This window comes from Numida meleagris, chromosome 2, assembly GCF_002078875.1.
Source record: "Numida meleagris isolate 19003 breed g44 Domestic line chromosome 2, NumMel1.0, whole genome shotgun sequence".
In the NCBI taxonomy this organism is placed as follows: domain Eukaryota; kingdom Metazoa; phylum Chordata; class Aves; order Galliformes; family Numididae; genus Numida; species Numida meleagris.
Window position 1 is genome coordinate 76,917,910 of NC_034410.1, and position 21,187 is coordinate 76,939,096.

The following is a 21,187-nucleotide window of genomic DNA, read 5'->3' on the forward strand; positions in this document are numbered from 1 at the left end:
TTCCTGTGGGTAGGGACAGTGAGGAGTAAACCATAGGCAAATAATGTTTAGGAAAATAAAATGCCTGCAAAGATCAGTGACTTCGTAAAAGTTTAACTGTTCTTATCCAAAACCAAAGCAAACCAGTTGAGAAGACTAAAGCTTGTCTAAATATTTCCATAGTTTTCAAAGCGCTTAGCCACCCACTCTAGAGAAGCTGTGGTAGATGAAGGTGATTTACTGCAGATTTTTTTTTTTAAGTATAAAAGTAGTTACAGTGGCGTCTTGTGTTTTTCCCTCACCAGTACATTTGTGGAACATGAAAACTATCTGACCTGCCCAAACTTGCACACTCCACTTTTAAACTCATGCTGTTGGTAGACCTGGTGGGCTCCTCTAGATAGACGTAAGGGGACCTCCCCAAGTGCCTGCCTGTGTCTCTTCTCAGGTAGCTATCCTTTTTTTGTTGTTGTTGTTTTTGTTTCAGACAAGCTTACCTGTGTTATCTCATGCAATTTAAATGAATGGGATGATTTAGCATAGTTTTATTTTACGCAAACCAGACAACAACCCTTGACTTAAGACTCCTCCATTGTTAGATCAAGGGATGCAGTGACCTGTTCCATTGTGACTGGACTTGGAGGAATATTTAGGCTTACACCTTTCCACTGCCATCTCTTTTTTTTTTAATACTCCCTCATACATATATATAGAGCGGCACTGACATGAGATGCTGGCTAGCTGATGGATTTGTGACATAACTTTAGCAATTTTGGAATACAGACCTCATTTATATTTATTAGGAGAAGTATAAGCTAGAAAAAAACTGACCCAATACCAGTTTGAGGTTATAAGCATCTACTGTCCTGCCATTCACTTGCATAATGTCTATTTCTCAGGGTTTTTTTTTATAGCATCCAGTACAGTTGTGAGCTTGAACTTAATTGATGCTCAGAGTATAACTGAGATCATCTGCTCTAGGGCAAGTATCATTCTTTTATGCTCCTATAAAGTAATCAAAATTTAAGATTGTGTTGTCTCAGCAAAAAAAAAAGTTGACAATTTTAGAAGTTGTGTTTAGTGATATTTTGAATACATGGTGTGCTGTGAAGAACTTATCTGTTAAGTAAACATGCTTAAAAATAACGTGTCTCAGTCCTTAAAAGAAATGAAAGTAAAACCCTTCATTTCTACTTGAGGTTAACCAGAAAAGAAAACTAACGTAGTTATTTTCTGATTTCTTGGTTCGGGAATCCTAAGAAATATATTTTTTTAACCTTATTGCCTAACCACCACAGAATTCCCTCACTTGGCGTTTGTCTAAGTAATATAGATTCAGTACATCTTTGCTTGTTTTATCATGTGGTTTCTGTATGGAGTACACATGCTTAACATGTGCCAAGAGGAAATAACTTGCGGGCTGAATAAAAAAAAAATACATGCTGTATGAACTTGTTTTTGTTTGTACTCTCATCTCTTTCCCCTAATCTTTTTGCAAGCTACTGTTTAAACTAATAATAGTCTACTAAGCTGCTCAGTTTTTATTGCTTTTTTTCTTCTCTTTCCACTGCTACTCAAAAATATTCTTTAAAGATCTCCTGCCTGATTCAGCAATGGGATTGAGGTGTACTGCTTTCCATCCTCTATCTTCTTTTAGGTTTTTCTTCAATTAAAGATGACTCATCAGTGAAGAGAAGTTAATGGCTAGCTAATATTACAACTTTGGTTTGTCCAGATGACAGGGCTATGAGACTGCTTGTGCTATCCATTCAATCACGCTTAGCCACTCTTAAGGAGGAAAACTTCCTCCTCCATTTTTTTTCTTTATAAAATCAAGTCTACAGGACACTAAGCACCCACTAGGGAATGGCAACTTTCAACTGATTACAGTTAATTAAAAAAAAAATGATAGCATCGAAGATTGAAAGGTACTGTCCCTTTCGTCTTTGTCTCAATCACCCTGTATCTTTGTTATCTAATTCCATAAGGAAACAGAGTATGACAGGGAAACTCTTGAAGCAAAGAATAATTAGATACTAGATAACTTATTTTCCTCAGCAGAAGTGATCATTCTTTAAAGCAAGTATCAAATTATAATTCCTTTAGTCCTCATAAGCATTCTAGTCAAGTGCTGGGCCATCTTGGAATGTTAATAATTTTAGCAATGGATGAAATGGCTTGTCAGCTGCACAAACATTTCCTTCTAGCCTTTGCATAGCTTTTCTATGGCTGATTTTCTTTGTGTGGTTGTTTAGAGCATGTGAAATTTTCTGGCCATAAGCAAAGCAGCAGAATGAGAAGCTCCTGCCACATTCCACTACTGATACAGAGCTTACAGATGGAATTAATCTGGTTTTTTTATTGTTGTGTTTTGTTGTGTTGTTTTTCTTCAAATGATACATATTTTTAGTGGACATGGGCATTTTTACGGAAAGATTGTAAGAAATATAGGTTCCAAACTGAAATATATTTGAGAAACACATTGGCAACCAAGAAACCAAGCCCGGAACAGCTAAATTTCTGTCATCTTTTACAAGTTTTGCTGTGTTATACAGAAATTGAAAAACAATATTGTTCTGTTTTTTTCTACTAGACAATATTTTACTCTTTTCATAAAATATTTAAGGTATATTCTGTCTCTGTAATTGATGCTGTCAGTCTGAATGTTCTACTGAAAAAGGCCTTAACGAAACACACCCATTGTTTCTAAATCATCTAGCACAAACTATACTTTGCCAAAGAATTAAGTTCTCAGTGCATAATATCCACTTTGGTTCAGGTGAATTTGGTTCCCCTTCCTCTTCAGGGTCTTCACTGCTTTGTGACCAGAGAGCTACCTAGTGTTTACTGAAGGACAGCATGTATATGGCTGGCTAGCATCACACAGGTGAGGAGCTTGGAGTCAGCCCTTTTTAGCTGGTCTTTGTGTGGCCTGTTCATGTCCACCTCTTCATACAGCTCCCAGCTGCGCAACACCAACAGCCCTGCAGGATGCAGCTGTGCTGTTGAGAGCAGTGGGCCTGCTGTGTCCATGGTGGATGAGGGTGATGGTGAGGCCTGGCCCCCCAGCATACCAGTAGCACTATTATTATTGGCATGAAGAGCTTGGTGGTACAGAGGGAAACTAATTTGTTTTAATTTTTCTTCTTTGGAGGATAAGGAGGAGGAAAAAAAAAGAAAGAATTACAAGATTTCTTAAACATTCAGCTGTCAGTACTTTAAGGTATCTTTTTTTTCTTCACATGCTTTCATTTCTGCCTCACTTGTGTGGCACCATTCAGTTGCTATTGACAGGACTGGAGGACGGTGAACAGCAGCTGATTTTGTTCGCGTGGCTGAACATAGTAGATATTCATTTATAACATGGCAATTTGTCACATTCGGGTGAGATCATACTCTGACCTGTCATAAACTCCTTATTCTACTGATACTGCTCACTTCAAGTTTTGTTATCACAGAATTGTAGGGATTGAAAGGGACCTCAAGAGATCACTGAGTCCAACACCCCTGCCAGAGCTGGTATCCTGCAATAGGTTGCACAGGTAGGAGTCCTGATGGGTCTTGAATATCTCCACAGATGGAGATTCCACAACCTCTCTGGGCAACCTGTTCCAGTGCTCCATCACCCTTACTGTAAATAAGTTCTTCTGCATCTTAGTATGGAACTTCTTATATTCAAGTTTTAGGCCATTATTCATTGTTGTATCGCTACACACCACTCAGAAGAGCCTGGCCTTGTTCATTTACCTCCCACCTCTCTTTAGTTATTTATCAACATTTGTCAGATCCCCTCTCAGTCTTCTTTTCCCCAGGCTGAACAGAGCCAGGTTACTCAGTCTTTCCTCATAAGGGAGACGTCCCAGGCCATTTGTCATCTTTGTGGCCCTTCACTGGTCTCCTTCTAGGAGATCCCTGTCTTTTTTGAACTGGGGAGCCCAAAAGTGGATGCAGTATTCTAAATGTGGTCTCAGCAGGGCAGAGGAGAAGGGGAGGATCACCACCCTTGACCTGCTGGCCATGCTCTTTTGAGTGCACCCCAGGATCCCATTGGCCTTCTTGGCCACAAGGGAACACTGCTGGTTCATGGCCAACCTGCTGCCCACCAGGAATCCCAGGTCCTTCAGTACAGGTCCTTCCTTCCCAGGTGCAAGGCTCTACTCTTGTTCTTATTAAACCTCATCAGGTTCCTCCCTGCCCAACTCTCCAGTCTGCCCAGGTCTTGTTGAATGGTAGCACAGCCTTCTGGTGTGTCTAGTGTTATGATGACTTTCTGCACTAAGAAACTGTTCTTTACCATTTCTGAGGATTAGGAGATTGTTGCACAATTAGCTCTTACAGTACAGTGACTGAAATACTTACTAATGAAAAGTATCTGCGATTTGATGGTGTCCTTTAGCAGAAAATTAGTGGAGATGTGCTTGTTTTATGAAGAGGATCGCTAACCTTTTGTTTGTGGGATAGGGTTTTTTTTTCCTTGCTTGCTTGCCACTTTTTTTTGGCTTGAAGTTTTTTTTTGCTGTTTTTTTTTTCTTATTGTTGTTCTGGAGCATCTGGGACATGAGTTCCAGTTTGAAGTCCAAAGTCCAAGTTCTTACTGAGATTAGCATCAGACTTTATCTTCTTTACTTTTTGTGTTACAGTATATATATATATTTTTTCCACCATGAAGTATTTTCAGGCCTGAAAATATTTTAAGAGCTGTTGTCTTGGGCAGCATTGATAGAATCAAGAAATTGTGTTATGCTAAAGCAATGTAAATAAAGAAGCTTAGTATCATAATATGCCATCTTAGTTAAATGTCATTGCAGGACATTCATTTTGAGAAATAATCTTGCTAATTGAAACAGGTGTTTTCCAGAAAAGTAACATGGCATTATTTTAACTATCTACAGGCAGCTGGCTTATGTTTCTCTTCCTTAGAATAAATAAATAAAACTTGTGCAGGTTTCTTTGTGAAATTCCCCATTAAGACCAGATACTTGTTTCCCATAGTTGTACTACGCAGTTTCCTTCAAGCTAAAGTCTATGGCTGGATGCCAAAGCCAGCTTTTAATTGCTAAATGTGAAAGGTTGAGCCCCTCTGCAGAGAGGGGAAGGCAGGCAGTGGCAGTGGTGGGTGCTGGAGCTGCTAACAGGAAGTAGGAGCTGTACTTACTGGGGAGAGTGTGGGCTCTGTGCAGGCTGAAGCGTGAAGCTAGTGTCTGCTTGGAGTGCTGACTAGCAGAACTGCCCCAGTGAGGAGCAAATCTCTCACTGGTGTGAGGAAGGTCTGACACAACTAGTATTATTTCCACATGTGAAAACACAGCTGAGATGGGTGGCATTGTTTTTACAGCTTAGAAAAACTCTGTTTTGATAATGTACTCATCTGCACTGCTGAATGAGTCCTTACTCTGAAGTGTGGGTCAGCCTACCTGCAAGGTGGTTTACAGTGCAGAGTGGGAAAAAATCTCTTTTGATTCATCACCCTTCATGAACTGATGTTTTTTTTCCCTCTCTCCTGAGAATTCTACAGGGGTTTCTCATGCCCTTCTCATTTTCATTTATTTGTTTAATTACTTTCATATCTTTTGGTTCGATTAGCATTCTGAAACTCCTTCTCCCAGTTTTCTGCTCTTAAATTATATGTTTCAGGCTTAGGCCATTTCTCATTTTTATGCTTTAGATTGAGACATAATGTTAAGACTTGAAAATACCACTGCTGTCTACAGCGGATTCCTTATGCCTTTTTTCCCAGGCTTTCTTGAGCTAACAGCTGACATGAACAGGATATTAAAGTAGAAGGAACATGCATCTGGTGCAGGATAATAATACTTATGTTTCGCTGAGGTTGTCTCTCTCTATTTGTCTTCTCCTGCATTTGTTCTCTTTTCCCCCAGTGTGTTCTCATTGTTCTTCTTGCCTTCTCTGTGCCTTCTACCTAAGTCTTCTATAAATTGGTTTCCATGCTGTCCCCCAGGCTTCCCTCTCTCTCTTCTTGTACATGAACTTAGTCTTGCTGTATCCTAGCTGTGGTAGTATTGGTCAAGAAAATGTCCTGAAAACTTTCTGAAACCATCTGTATCTTTGTGCCAGCGCCTTTAATTAATACTGTACTTGATGTTTCTGTGCTGCATACCTTCTTAGGACTCTTCACCTGAATATTGTCCCACTTCTACTCATATCCACCTCTAATCTGATGGCAGACTTCTGGCCACCTTTAGTATTAACAACCACTGCTTTTTTAAGTGCAGTTTGTACATGAGTTATTTTCCTGGCCTGGATGTGTGCATTTGCACGTAATTCTTGGGTTGAAGTGATACAACCCATAAACCATTCCAACACTTGCAGTCTACTAGAGTAAACTGTCTTTGGTAGCCTCCAGTGATCCCTCGGATCTCTTTCCTACCTGTTTAAACTCCTTTCTCAAATAATGTGCTAAGCAATTTACTGCTATACACAAGAATCATCCTAGCTGTGAACTGCTGTGGAGGTGACTCCTCAGTTGTCCTTACAAACGGGGCAGCTAGCATTGATCTTGTGGTTCTGCAGGTGACTCTCTCTGGAAGTTCTTTTTGTTGCATTTGTTTTCTCTAACACTGCCCCTGAGCTCCTATCTGTGGTGTGTCCAGATATATATATACTATTCAAGAAGAGGAGTGGTTGCTAAATCTCCTGCTGACAGCTTCACAAAACCAAAAATTTGTAATGATTACTGTAAGGACAGCAGCATCGTAAGAGCTGAGATAGCAGAGAATCTAGGCAGTGAGAGAGTAGACTGCAATCCCTGATGTGTTTCTATGTCAAGGGGCTGGAGCTTATATCAAGGCGATGTCATTCAGAATGATACTTACAAGTATTTCATTGTAAAATAATGAGAACAGATGTGTGCAGTGACAAAATGGAATGACAGTGGAATGCAATGTTCAAGTAGGCAAACATGAGTTGGTATCATATTCAAATGCATCATGGAGAAAAACCCAGAAGTGAGCCCCCAGACCCTTCAGTTTTGGCTCTTCCCGTATCCTTTTTTCATAATTTTCATTTCTTAATGGTAGTCTGCGGTGTGATAATTGTATGGTTCCTAGTTTGGACAGTTAGTGAAGATCAGTAGGCTTTTTGCTTTAAATTGGACTAGGATTTGGAAATCCATATGTCAACTCCTGGTTTAAGCAACAGTCTGTAAGTCACTTTACGTTTCTTTAAAATATGGTGCTGAAGATTGGGCAACTGAAAGTTTTTAAACACAGTTCTTAGCACTTCAAACAATTGTAAAGCTTACCTGGTTATTATTTTTAACTAGAATGCTATCCTAAGATGACTAATACTATGTAATTTAAAAACATTATAACATCAAATGCTCGATGTGTAAGTCAGTGTTTTTTTCCTTAGAAGTGAGGAGAGTGCAGTTAATGAGATCTCTTCCAGCTAGCTAGTGAAACTTTGCTAAGTAGGTTTTATTGTTGTTTTTTCCCCTCTGGTTTTCTGGTTTCATACTGTTTCTGTGCATAAGAGAGAGAGGAAAAAAAGGAAAACAAACATAAACTTAAAAATAATTAAAAAAAAAAGCTCTAATTGGATATTATGGCTGATGCCTTGTCACTGTTTAATTTCTACAGAACTCTTAAGTGATCTGAAGTGTATAAAAACTGTGCTTGTGGCACTGAAACTGCTTTCATCTAGGTGGGAGTTAAGTCTTTTTTCCCTTATAACTTGTGTTTGTATGCAGCATGTGCGTCTGAACAATGAAACATAAACAATTCAAAATCCTTGTTCAGAAAAATAAGAAATAAGTAGTCATTGCAGCAGATGTTACTGTCTCTTCCCTGAGGGCACAGACAGTCAGAACCCAAATTCCCTTTAATTATCCCAGTAACAGACATCTGCACACACGTAAGAATGCAGAAGTAAGTATTTCTAGCTGGTAAGGCTTTGACAAGGCAAAGAAAACAGGAATGTCGGCTAGACTGTAGACCGTAGAATCACCAAGGTTGGAAAGGACCTCCAAGGTCATTCAGTCCAACTGTCCACCTACCACCAGTATTTCCACACTAAACCACATCCCTTAGTTCAACATCTAAACATTTCTTGAACTCAAGCACCTTGAGACTTTGGAGGTTAGAGTGTGGGCTGTGAAAGCAGGGCAAGGAACCAGGGCAGGGCAGTTGCTGTGGCTGCATCTCCCTTACCCAGAGAGCTGTGAGCTGGCTGCTGAGGCCATGACTTAGAGAATAATGATAGCAGTAGTGGAAAAAGTGGGGAGCTGGCTAGAAAGTAAGTTTAAGAAAGAAGTTTGAGTTCACTGTTCTGTGACATATAGCTTATTTTAAGAAACAGTTCAATATACTTTTTTTTTATTTTCCCCATTTAATAATAAATAAACTACTTATAGCCCTGCCTTGTTATCTCCAAAATTGTTGTGAAGCTGGTAACAGTTGTTTAAAAACTAAAGGCCCTGTGAGCAGCTGGTGAACTTATTGGATAATGTCAAGAGCTTTTTTAGCCTTGGGATCTGTCTCATTATAGATGTTTTAAAGTGCAGAGGAGCTGGCAGAGCTTCTAGGTGAGGCTTCAGGACCATGTAAGGTTGTGTTTGTTGGATGGTAGTAGAAAGGTAGCTGCTTTGCTCATGATCCAAAGAGACCTCCAGAATAGTGGGTTGTGAAAGGAAGCCATAGTTTTGAGGTTGGCGTTCTTTTTTTTTTTTTTTTCCCCTGTAAGCGAAGTTGAGCTCTGAACTATAGATCTATAGGAGGTCTGACATGTTTTCATGTTTCCAAAGGGGAACAAAATATAGTATAGTAAAACAAAAAGAGAAATGTCTGTAGTTTGTGGTTGCTGATTTAATCTTGGTGGGCAAAGTAGCAACTCCATCTTTTTTTTTTTTTTGTAAAGACTTGAATTCCATTAGCTAACCTTGCTTATGCAGTTGTTTTTATTTCATCCATTGGTGTGCAGAAATGATATTTTCTTATTTCTTCCTACAACCTTATTCTAGAAATCGCACAGTTCTTCACTATTTAATCAACGGAATGTCTGTTATTTTTCCATCATAGAATCACAGAATGGCTTGGGTTGGAAGAGACCTTATAGCCCATCCAGTCCCAACCCCCTGCTATGGAAATGTTGCCCCACACTAGGTCAGGGCCCTATCCAACCTGGCCTTGAGCACTTCCAGGGACAGGGCATCCATAGTTTCTCTGGGCAGCCTGTGCCAGGACCTCACCACCCCTAGTCTATTATTAACATAAAAAGTGTTCTCACTTTTTATAGCAATTGATTTCAATCTTCAATGTTATCAGCAAATTTGGATTAGCTAGTATGAATACATACTCTTTTGTTTTCCAGTTATGATGTCTGCCTACTCTTAAATGTGTATTATTAAAGTCAGTACAGCCCTAATGTAAATGTACTCTTTATGATGGAGGTCTATGTGCAATGACTTTTTCATTAAAAACAGTACCGGGTTTGTATAGCAGGCCTATCTGTCCTAAGACTTTCACTTTACAGAGGAACGTGAAAGGGTGCCTGGAGATACCACCTTCTTGTGTCTGATTTCTTTGCTTTTCTCTGCATAGGTTGCATTTAGTCTACTTTTAGTGTATTCCATTTAGACTAGTAGAGCCATCTGGTAGCAAACACTGTACGATCTGTTACATTCATCACAATACAATGTTTTTAAGTACTGTCTTTAAACTCCACTATTGTTAAGAAGCATTAATAATTCCTCTGACTATCAAATGCATGGTATAGGGCAGCACAGAGAATCACGTAGAAAAGGCTAACGAATGTCCAGAGCTTTGATCTAAATCTGTATCTGTGTTGAGTGCTCCTGGCTTTGCATCCTATGGGGAGTCCGCGTGTGCAGTCTAGGCAGCAGCTACTCTACAGCATCTCCCTGTGGGCTCTTCCCAAACCATGGCTTCATCTCCTGTAAAAGCATCGGCTAGACATGGTTGTTTTACCGATACAGTTCTGCAAGACAACCTGCCTTAGCATTCAGGATCTAAAGCTAAGGGTGCCAACATACCATTGCACATAGAAGACATGTATCTAGAATTAAAGGTTTTGGAAAAACAGGCTATATAACACGTGGGTGTTCTCTGCTTTGCAGTAGACTGCTGTCTTCCAAGTGTTCAGCTTCTCCCATTTATTCTTCCAGTTTATGGAAGAATGGCAAGTAACAGGGCAGATATTTGTGCTCAGAATTGGAGATGTGTATAATTAGCATAGTTCTTATTATTTCTAACTCTAACTAGAATGAGTCTTTGTTTTGTAATATAAATGGGAAAATATTTCCTGTGCTTACTGTATTTGTAAGATGAGGTGGCGTTTCTTTTTGGTGGTTTTTTTTAATTGTTCTTCATTACTCTTTTGGCACTTCTGATGTTTTCATTGTGAACATATCCAGCAGGAGGAAACCCACCAGAAAAAGCTTATACTAGCCTGTTTTGTAACAGTGCTAGACTAGTATAGATAAGGGAAGAATTTGCGCCAAAATGAGTAAAAATATATGAAGAGTGACTAAAAGTTATTAAGTACTGTGTATGATGTGTCAGATCCTGCATTTTGGTCACAACAACCCCAGGCAACCCTGCAGGCTTGGGGAGGAGTGGCTGGAAAGCTGCCTGATGGAAAGGGACCTTGGTGTGCTGACGGACAGTCAGCTGAATATGAGCCAGCACTGTGCCCAGGTGGCCAAGAAGGCCAATGGCATCCTGGCTTGTATCAGGAATGGTGTGGTGAGCAGGACTAGGGAGGTAATCCTGCCCCTGTACTCGGCACTGGTGAGGCCCTACCTCGAGTATTGTGTTCAGTTTTGGGCACCTCAGTGCAGAAAGGACATTGAGGTGCTGGAGCAGATCCAAAGAAGTGCAACAAGGCTGGTGAAGGGCTTGGAAAATATGCCCTACGAGGAGGGACTGAAGGAACTGGGGCTGTTTAGTCTGGGGAAGAGGAGGCTGAGGAGAGACCTTATTGCTCTCTTCAAATACCTGAAAGGTGATAGCAGTGAGAGCAGGGTTGGTCTCTTCTCCCTGGTGACAGGTGACGGGACAAGGGGAAATGGCCTCAAGTTGTGCCAGGGGAGGTTTAGGTTGGATGTCAGGAAAAACTTCTTAACAGAAAGGTTTATTAACCACTGGAACAGGCTCCCCAGGGAGGTGGTTGAGTCACCATCCCTGAATGTGTTTAAAAACCGTTTGGATGTGGTGCTCAGGGACATGATTTAGTGGTGGGTTGTTAGAATTTGGGTAGTATGGTTAGGTTGCAGTTGGACTTGATGATCTTGAAGGTCTTTTCCAACTGTCAGTGGTTTACGGGCGTTAGGTCTGTTTCCGTGACGAAGGGGACGGGGGACCCAAGGGCCCACATCCCAGGAAAAGGGGAAAGGGGAAAATTGTAGGGAGATGGCCCTGAGAGCAAAGAACAGTGGCAACAATCTGAGGAGAAACAAACTAATTTACTAAATAAAATATCAGAATGCAAAACAATACACTATAATACAATATAATTACAATTTAAGCTGATAAATCCAATACAGAGAGAGAATGTCCCAAAATCAAGGCAGGCCTTACTCTACTACCAACGATAAGACGGCTGGAGAGCGAGGTGCTGCCAAGACGAGAGATGGCGGAAAAAGGGATGAGGTCTCGTGATCTGCAAGTTTTTATACTGTGAGCTTTTATCTTTTCCCTCCGGCTGGAAAATGGTAACAGAGGAGCAAAGTACCGTGGGGAATGTAGTAGTCCTTCTCTTCTGAGAACCAGGTACATTCACTACATTGATGTTATGATGTGGAGTACCAATGACCAAAAATCATAAAAGCATGACACCAACCTGAGCGATTCTATGATTCTATGTACAAATATGTACAGGATAGCTTTAAAGGTACGTAAAGAATACCTTGTATTTTTATGGGTTTAAACACAATGTAAGTGTTCACTATGTATATTAGCTGGGACGCTGTGCACCACAAGTGGAATGAATTAGTTGTTGTGGAGCTCCTCTCTAGCTTGAGGAGAACACAACGCCATTTGCTTAGGTCTTGCCTGGGTTCCTCTCCATTTCAGTGACATGCAGGTGAGCCGTGTTGTCTGATGGAGAAGTCTGTTCACAGCTGTGTTTTCAGAAGCTCATCTGAGGATGCAAACACTTGTGTATGATATATGTGTGTAAATATAACTACTTTCTTCCAGCTAATTACAGATTTTTTTTTTTTTAGCCTTAGAACTTAAAAGTTATTTAAATCTGGAAGTCAATGTAGTGAGTGCTGAGTAACACATACCTTGAATAAACCCTAGAAAAGTAAGTCATGTTGTTGACACACTAAGCCTCAGCCCTTTTTGGATAAGTAGAGATGAAGCGTAAGTGGATGGAATGCAGCCGTTCTTTGCCTGAATTGTCATGTTCTCTTGGCACCTGTGGAATAGTATTTGCACGCATCTCCATTCTTCACTTGAGTTGTGGTACTTTCATGTGCAGTGAGTTGATGACTTACCAGCAAGGTAAGGGTGTGTTTAATTCATTTCTCTGAGGATAATATGAGGGAAGAGCTTAAAAAGAGCAATGATTGGAAATGTAAGAAAAAATGCGTAAGCAGCAGTGAACTACAAGAGATGCAGCAGGCTTCAGCGTGCCATTTTTCTTCTCTCTCTTTTTTTTTTTTACCCTAGCACAGAGAGATGCTTATTTTCTTGAAGTTGTTTTGAATGAATTCATTATTCATTGAAATAGATAATAATGGGAAGCTTAAAACGAGGGCATAACAATCACACTGAAATTGATACCGGTGCTGCACAGAGATTACTGAAGAATATTTTGTTTTTCTCAGCCTTTGCCCTAAAATAGTTAGTGCTGATGGATTCTGGAAATGTCACAGCAGAGTTTCCCAGTGTGCCTTGTTGGTCCCTAGAGAGTGCAGTGCCACAAATAAACCCCAAACCAGAGCATGTTGTGGAGCGAGCAGGTGGATGGCCTTTTGCCATCCGTGGTAACTGTTGGTAGATTGCCCTGCAGTGAGGGAGGCTGGCAGCAGGACAGCATGGAATATCACGGAGGAGCTTCTGACGTGTCTCACTGCCTTTCAGGAGGATAGAGAGGTAATACAGATATAATGGGAAGGTGAGATCTAAGATGGGCTAAAATCAATATACAGCCTCAGGAAGATGAGGATTAGTGTACCATACTTAGATTAGATACGTTTAATTAAAAAACAACTTCAGCATTCAGTAGCAGATTTTAATTTCCTTATAAGATTAGTGATTTTGTTGTACTGATGCCACCCAGAGACTTCTGTTAATATTGCAAATCTGCTCATTTTCATAGTAGTACAATTTTTATTTTCCTAACAGAGTACCTCAAAGGAAGTGGTTTAACTTTGTGCTTCTTATTTGCACAAAAGGACACCATGGCTTGAGGTGGCATATGTGTGCATCATGAACACTATTGATTTTTCTTAATATCTGTGTTAATTTTCTAATGAGATTGGGAGGTCTTTAGTCTCATCTTTTAATTTCATTATTTACCATTGAAGATCACTTCTGAATTCAGTTCTAAAAATACCATTTCCTTCCTTATTAGTCATTTTTCAAATTATTTTTTAGTTGCTGTAATGCAGCTTTGGACTGAACAATGAAATATAGGTTAAAGAAAACTTGACTGTTTCACTTACAAAAAAAACTGCCGAGTTCAGCAGCCTGTGACTGGTCACCAACTATGTACACCAGACAAGCCAGGGCCTGTTGGACAGATAATATTAAAGTAAAAATGAGGCAGATTTCTGTACTTCCATTATTTGTATGATTATCTAACACCCTCCTGCCTAGCTTTGATTGTTAGCCTCCTTTGTCTATAATCGTCTATAAAATTCTTTAGGAGACTCCCTTGAACCTTCTACAAGTTGAGGGGACTTCTGTGGATTGTTTGTTCATGGGTATATGAGCCATGGCAAACCTCGCTTTCTATTAAATCTAAGCTACTAAAGAAAGAACCAAACCTTGAAAGACCCAGGAAAACCCATGTGGTTCACAGCATGTGAGAGAGCTGTAGCTTCCTCACAATCTCTTGACTCTTTCAGTACTCATCTTTTAATTTAATGGGAAAAGATCCACTTTCTTTCAGGAACATTTTTGAATTATAAGGCTTTCAAATTTTAGTACTATGAGGGCTGCTCCAAAAGCAGCGCTTCCTATCTTATTATGTCAGCCCACAAAGTCAGAGGTGGATATTGCTGCTATGGCAATAGATACTGAAGCTTCCCACCAATATTTCATTCCATTTTCTTGCCATGTGACAGTTTGCACCAGAGAGGCAGTCTGACAGAATGACGTCTGACATGGAAGTGCAGATGAAGCAAAGATGTATCAGTGAATTCCTCCATGTGGAAATAATGGCACCCATTGACACTCATCAGTGCTTGGTGAGCATTGATGGAGACCCAGCAGTGGATGTGAGCACAGTGAGGTGGTGGGTTCTGTGTTTCAGCACTGGCGAAAGTGACAGTGGGTCACCTCTGCTGGTGCAGATTTTTACAGGTGTTACAAGTGTGTGAACAAGGCTCTTGTTCATTGCTAATGAAAATGAATAGTTAATGGTGGTGATTATGTTGAAAAACATTGTTTTGTAGCTGAGAATTTGCTCTATCAAGTTGTGTCATTGTGCTCTTTGTATCTGTTGTAGTTTTTGTGGAAATAAATAGGAGGCATTACTTTTGGAGCAACCTAGGTGTATTAGTAACATAGTTCTGATACGTGATATATATCTCACTTGGCTAATGATAGATATCTGTTATGTTAGTTTTGAAGGGCACCCATCATGTGATACTGTCATGATTGCATGTAAGCAATGCATACACTTTTCCATGGACAGGTTTAAGCCTGAAAACAATGTCTGTGGAAAAGTAAATGTGCATATTCAGCTTTAGCAAGGGCACTGGGGGTTGGGGAGAAGACAGATTGAAGGTGTGTCAGAATAAGTTTGTTTAGTATCAGGAGTGAGAAGAGAGGGTTCACTGAAGGACTGGATATTTAACTGTTGCACATGACGTATGGGCGCAGGAAGAGGAGGGAAAGCCAGGGATCGGAGAGAACTGAGGTGGAGTAGGATTGCTGCAACTTGTCACCTGTGATCAGCAAGCAGCACGGTTTGGTCACATGTCAGCAGGCAGCTTTTAATTAACTTATGCATTTTTTTATTATGTTGTAATATGCAAAATATATAGCTGCATTATTTTATAAAACATATTGTGTTGCATCTATATGAAAACTATTAATAAAGTAAAATTATTATTATTACTTTATCATGGATTTTCAGTTTTAAGAAAATTATTTTATGGATCTTTAATAGCTTCTTATACAATTCTGACTTCAAGGAGAATTTGTGACAGAATGGAAAGACCCTCTTTTACCTGTGGTTTTCAACTAGATTTTGATGTTTCGGTGATAAATCACTTTTTTTCTGTGATATAGTTACACCAATTAACTTGAAGCAGTATTTTACCAATAAGCTTTTATTTCCACAATTAAAAGGGCTTTATTTGATTGTATTTGTTGTTGTTATTTGCCTGTTTTCCTGTGCAAAAATGTCATGAAGTTGTAATTTCATCCCATAAAGACTTGCTCCTGTGTGACACATGATGCCACAGTGGCAAATAAGACATGGTTTCAGAGCTTTTGCTGAAAAGAAAACAATTCTTGCAGCCATTTGATCTTCCTGACCTTATTCCCTCAAGCAAGAGTGATGTTGAATGCAGCGAAGAAAGGATAAAATAATTTATTGTTTGCAGGAGCAGAGGGGAATCAAATTTCAATGAGATTTCCTAAGTTCCTTTCTCGCTCTCTCACCTTGGGTTGTCTTGCCCTGCCTGACCTCTGCCCTCTCTGCTCCAAATCTGGAAATGGTGTTGATCACCTCCTTGCAGTACCCTGAAGCTTTATTTTACCACACTGAGACAGTAGGACAAGAAGGAAGAGAATTCCTTCTTGGTCTCCTTGGTAGACTTCTGCTTTTGACTCGCATCCTAGGGTTGTCCTTCCAGCTCTGGTGCGTTCTCTGGCCTGGTTTTAAAGCTCTGAATAAGTGAGATTCTTAAAGACTTGCATCTCTATTTCCTTATCTGTGACCTACCCGATTTCTTGACTTTTTAGAACTTTGCTATTGATTATTTCATACAGAAGACATTACTGAATAGTTGAGGTTGCAAAATCAAGTATACGAAAGTTAGGAAATGCCTGTTTTGTTCTTGCCTAAGTAGCCTTCTAAGGTGTAAGCATAAATAGATAAATGCATGTATAGCTGTACAGGCCTATAATGTGTTAATGTATATATATATATTTTCCTCTACTGAATCCTGCTAGGTTCTGTACATGGCATCTGTAGTGGTAGCTGGTGGCAGCTGTAACCATAGTTATTTTATATGTGGCCCTGTCCCCTCCCATGACCTGATTTGATAACCTATCCAGCACAGATGGAAACAGCAGTGAATATAGCTACAAATTCTGCAGAACGTGTACAAAGTGACATTACAGGCCTGTAATTTCCCAGATGCACACAGGCTGTCATTAAAAATGCAGAAGTTAGTTTTCTGACACCCAAGTGATTCTACTGTGTGGTTCCATCTGTTTTTCCTAAATATACGATGCTGTAGCTTCTGCACAGTATGTTTAATCGTTCTCTGCAATGGCTGAATTTGGGCACGGAACAACATTTTTCTCCTGGGCCCTCTCTGTAGGCATGGTTGACCTACTTGTGCTAAATCTTTAATATTAAAATTAAGAACAAATCATCCAGAAACAGGCACCAGACATAGATTATTTCAATCCAGACTTCTGCAAAAGTGAAAGTATGCATGTCAGTAAAGGAGAAAGTTTGTGATGGGGGCTGATAACCTGCACTGCAGTGGGGGATACCAGTTCCAAAAATGACAATGCCATAGTATTCTCAGGGGCTGGTGTTGACTCTGCACCAAAGGACCATGACCGTGTGCTCACCATTGGTCTTTTTATTGACTTTTTTGTAACTATAGTCCTTAAATAGATGGTTCAACAGCTCACTGTGTCACACATGTAGACCTGACCTCTTCAACTCTTGTATACTTTCCATGCAACTGATTTGCAGCAAATGTTTGAGAATAGTGTTTTGATATCTTGAGAATTAGGAGAAACTTTTGAGGGTTGCACTTCTTTGCAACTACACTTTCTTTAAAGAATCATTTATGTTCTCAATATGTCTGTGTAAAAATAAATAAATGAATCTTGCTGTTTTTCCAGAACAAAGTTTGTCGTGTTTGTGGTGATATTAACACACTATTGTGTCCAACTAGTGATATAGATGTAAGAAAAATAGCAATGCAAATTTATAATGAGCTGGTGTGCAGTTATTTATGTGTGTTTAATTTTGAAAATAGGAAATACAGATAAAGCTTGTTGTTGATTTTCAGCAGCTTACCCTCTTGTCTGCTCTGTTTTATGTGGTAATGCACTGGTCTGAGAAAGACAAGTTATTTAAAAAAAATTCTCTTGAATGCCAAGCTTGTTCACTTTTATCTTCTGCACTTTTACCTCGTTATTGTGAAAATGATGAAAAGTCAAATTTGCTCATTTTTCTCACTGCTTCCCACTTGGTCAGATCTTATTTAAAGAATAAAACAAAATCCCACTAGTCCTGGTCTGCTTCTGATGCATGGAGAATTAATCTGACTTCATCTGTATGTTATCTACAAGTACACTGGTGTTGTGCTGTGTTTTTATCTGCTTTAACTGAAGAGAAAAACACATCTGGCTTATTAATCAGAGTAAAAATTTGAATACTTAATTTGAGCATTTATTGAGTGACTGACCACCCAATATATTTTATAGACATGCAGTGAAGATTATGTGGCAAGGTGGTAAAAATATTTTGTATTTCGTTAGAGGACCGTACTGAGATCTTACAGCCCCACAGTATCTGCAAATTGACCTGATGTACTATAACTATGATATTTACAGTAACAGATGTATTTCTTCTTCATTTTTTTAGAAATTGCCCCTTGGTTACATGTGTTCAGAGCAGAAGATGCTGTAGACTTCTCACAATTAACATTTGATCCTGGACAAAAAGAGCTTATTGCTGGAGCAAGGTGAGAAATGTATTTTCCTTTCATGTTGCATCAGATTATATTCTTTGATAAGTAATACTGAGCCAAATTCTGACATCAAGTTTCTCTTGTATGACTCTCCTGCTTTCCACACTCACTCAGCTAAACACTGTTTATTTCACTTATTCCTAACCAAAGTTGAAAGATGCAGTGCCTGATATCAAGGAGTGCACAGTATCTTACAGTCTTCCCCTTTTTAAGAGGGATGTCCTGGGGTACTTGCAAACTTTGGATGCAAACTTTGGATGCAAACTTTGGATGCATACAGTAAAACAAGGCAGATACTGTGACAGAAGTTACTATAGCATAAAACTTGTAACATACATAATACCACTCTTCTTGCTTGGGTGATTCTAGTAATTATTCAGTACAGTGCCAGTTAAAATGTGCTAAAGGCTGCAGAATTAGTGTTGAAGTCAGTGATAATCATCATTTCTACCCAGTAAGGCAGTACTTTGCAAGCTGTGGTAAATAGTGATGCCGTCTTAGCTGTCAACATTGAAGCACTGTCAGTCCTTATATACCAGTTTTTCTTCTCTTAGCGTCCGAACTATAGTAAAACATTTTGCTTGGCAAAAGATCTTAACTGGATTTTAAGTCTTCCTTTTGAAAATATTTTACTGTACAAAATTTTTGAATTTCTAGTCATGTTATATTCCTGTTAGATTTAGCATTGGAGTATATTTCTGTTACCCCATTTGTTTCCTAGTTGAAAATGAGTTTGAACGTACAGAGCAGTAAAATGCACAGCAAGAAATTTTTGTCCCTGTGAGGGATGAACCTTTTTGTGTGTCTAGCACACCTGAAATGGGATTTACTGTGTACTCATATTGATTTGCTTTTCTCTGAGCTGCCAAATGCAATGAGGCATATGGCTGTCAACTAGTACCATTTTATAAAGAGAGCTAGCATAAGTCAGAGCTGTCTGAGCCCCTCTGCAGTCCCATGAAGCTACACCTTGGATGAATGCATGCTGTATGGATCTCAATACCTTATGAAAAAAATGTATTTCTCTGCTTTTTCTCCATACTGTTCTTATAGACTCCAAATCTTAGGAAAGATTATGCTCACTAGAATTTGTGCTTTTAATGAATTGCTATGTGATGAGCTTCGGATGACTTTCTTGAATTGCCAGTGATTATGGAAAAAATACCAGTTGCCTGTTCTGCCTTTTGCAAAAGACCAAATGCAGTAAAAGCAATAGGATCCATTTGACTTCTCTGCAAGTTATTGCTGCTTCAGAACAAGAGAGATGAAGCTCTGACAAAAAGTGTGTAATTGAAAATAATCAGCATCATTAAAATCACAACAGAAGTCCTTGTTTTTCACAGTCCATCATAGCTGACTGTTATGTGTTCATATTATTTGTTAGATTTTTCTGTTTCTCATTCTGATTTCCATTCTAAATATTGAGCTTTCCCACGGTGGCGTTCATTTTTCTTCTCCAGAGACCTCGTTCTGTGATGACCAAACTCACTGTTGAGTTACCCTGCGTGTACATATTATTAATACTATTTTCTTTTCACTATCAGTTCCCTGAGTTTTTCCTTGAAGCATTGTTTGTATCTATGCTTCAGGTCATCTGAACAGAGCATTAACATTACCATATTTGTGCTATGGCCTGTGGATAAATCTTAGTTCAGGTTTCTTGCTCATGTACTTTATAGACTTAACGTGTCCTAAGAGCAGTGAGGGGTAAATTTTCTGTCCTAAACTGCAAATGTGCTCTTATAAAAGACAGTGAGGAGAACGCACCGTTAATTTCTCATTTCCTGTGGAATATCTTTTTGTGCACAATCATTTCTCTTGGATTATTCGAACAAATTACAAGTTTTTTATTACTTTGTGTTCCTGTACTAGCACTTCAGTATTGAAGAACTAATAACTATGTCAAATTAAATTTCACTAAGATTAGGCCAATTAAAATTTCTTGTTTCAGTGCTGAAAATAATAATCTGTAGTCTTCTGATGTGTTTTTTCTCCTCTACCCAGTCATTCAGTAGCAGTGTGGCACGTAGCAAAGCTACAAATAAACTTGCATTAATATATTAGTTGATTTACGCTGTCAAGAGAAGTACTCCCATTATGAGTTACTTCTCAAGCATCCAAGCAAAACTGGGGAGCGATGCTTGTTCCTCTAGGCTTCTGCTGTAGTTAAGCTGGTATTCTGCTAAACTGGAAGAAGGATTTTCACAACCCAGAGCTCTTCTGTCTTCCATATTCTACAGCCTCTAAAGAGGTTCATGACTACTTTAATGTAATGAGCAAGGTGGAGAGGATCCCAGTTGGGATACATATTGGATTCCTGTTGGAGGCTGCCAGTATCGTGCAGCTAGTTAAAAAGGTGGATGTGATCCTAGGAGTCATTAAAAGCTGTCTCCACTAGTGACAGAGAAGGATTGATACTGTTGCACAAGATAGTTGAGAGAATTAAACTGTAGTAGTGTATATAATTCTGCATATATATTCTTAAAAGAGATGTAGGGGAGAGCTGCTAGAAGAGGGCTGAAGTCAACGTAGGGAAAAGAAGGCTGAGCCTGTGTTCAGTGACTGCCAATAAATCCATCAGTGGGTACATCTAGTGAAGGAAATAGCTGTATAAACTGCACAGTAGTGTTGGCAGGAAACCAAATAATTTTAAGTTGGTCATGGGTAATTTAGTCAAGAAACAATGAGTTTTGTCACATTTTACCAGTATGAACAAAAGAAAAAGAGCTATTCTTGAGACAGAGATCCCTCAATATATGAAAGGGAGAGTATTTTCCATGGCAGGCAGTTAGCAGGAACGCTATTTGCAATACTGTATTGCTAAAATTAGTCTTGCCTGCTCATTTTGGGAAGATGGTCCTCTGGTTGTATGTGACATTCTGTAGCTTTTCTGCAAAAACACTTTATTTTTTCTCCTGGACACAGCTGTCTTCCCATCCTCATGAGAAGTCTCTGGGTGACATTTTGTTTTACAAAAATGTCCAGTTATCCTACAGATTTTGAGTTGATTAATTAGGAATATCCTAGGCTCATTTCAATTTTCTTGCACCATCCACAGAGATCTGTGAAAGTTATCTTAAGTGGTCCAGTGCTAGCTTACACATTCAT

General features: G+C 39.3%; 1 protein-coding gene across 6 annotated transcripts in view; it reads left to right on the plus strand.

Moving 5' to 3' along the window:
* Positions 1 to 21,187, plus strand: part of SEMA5A (semaphorin 5A) — a 325,269-nt gene that overhangs the window by 103,635 nt on the left and 200,447 nt on the right. For all 6 annotated transcript variants that reach the window (XM_021386099.1, XM_021386098.1, XM_021386095.1 and 3 more), the window contains one exon: positions 17,974 to 18,073. In XM_021386099.1, coding sequence (XP_021241774.1) covers positions 17,974 to 18,073 — 100 coding nt within the window. The remainder of the gene's footprint in view (positions 1 to 17,973; positions 18,074 to 21,187) is intronic.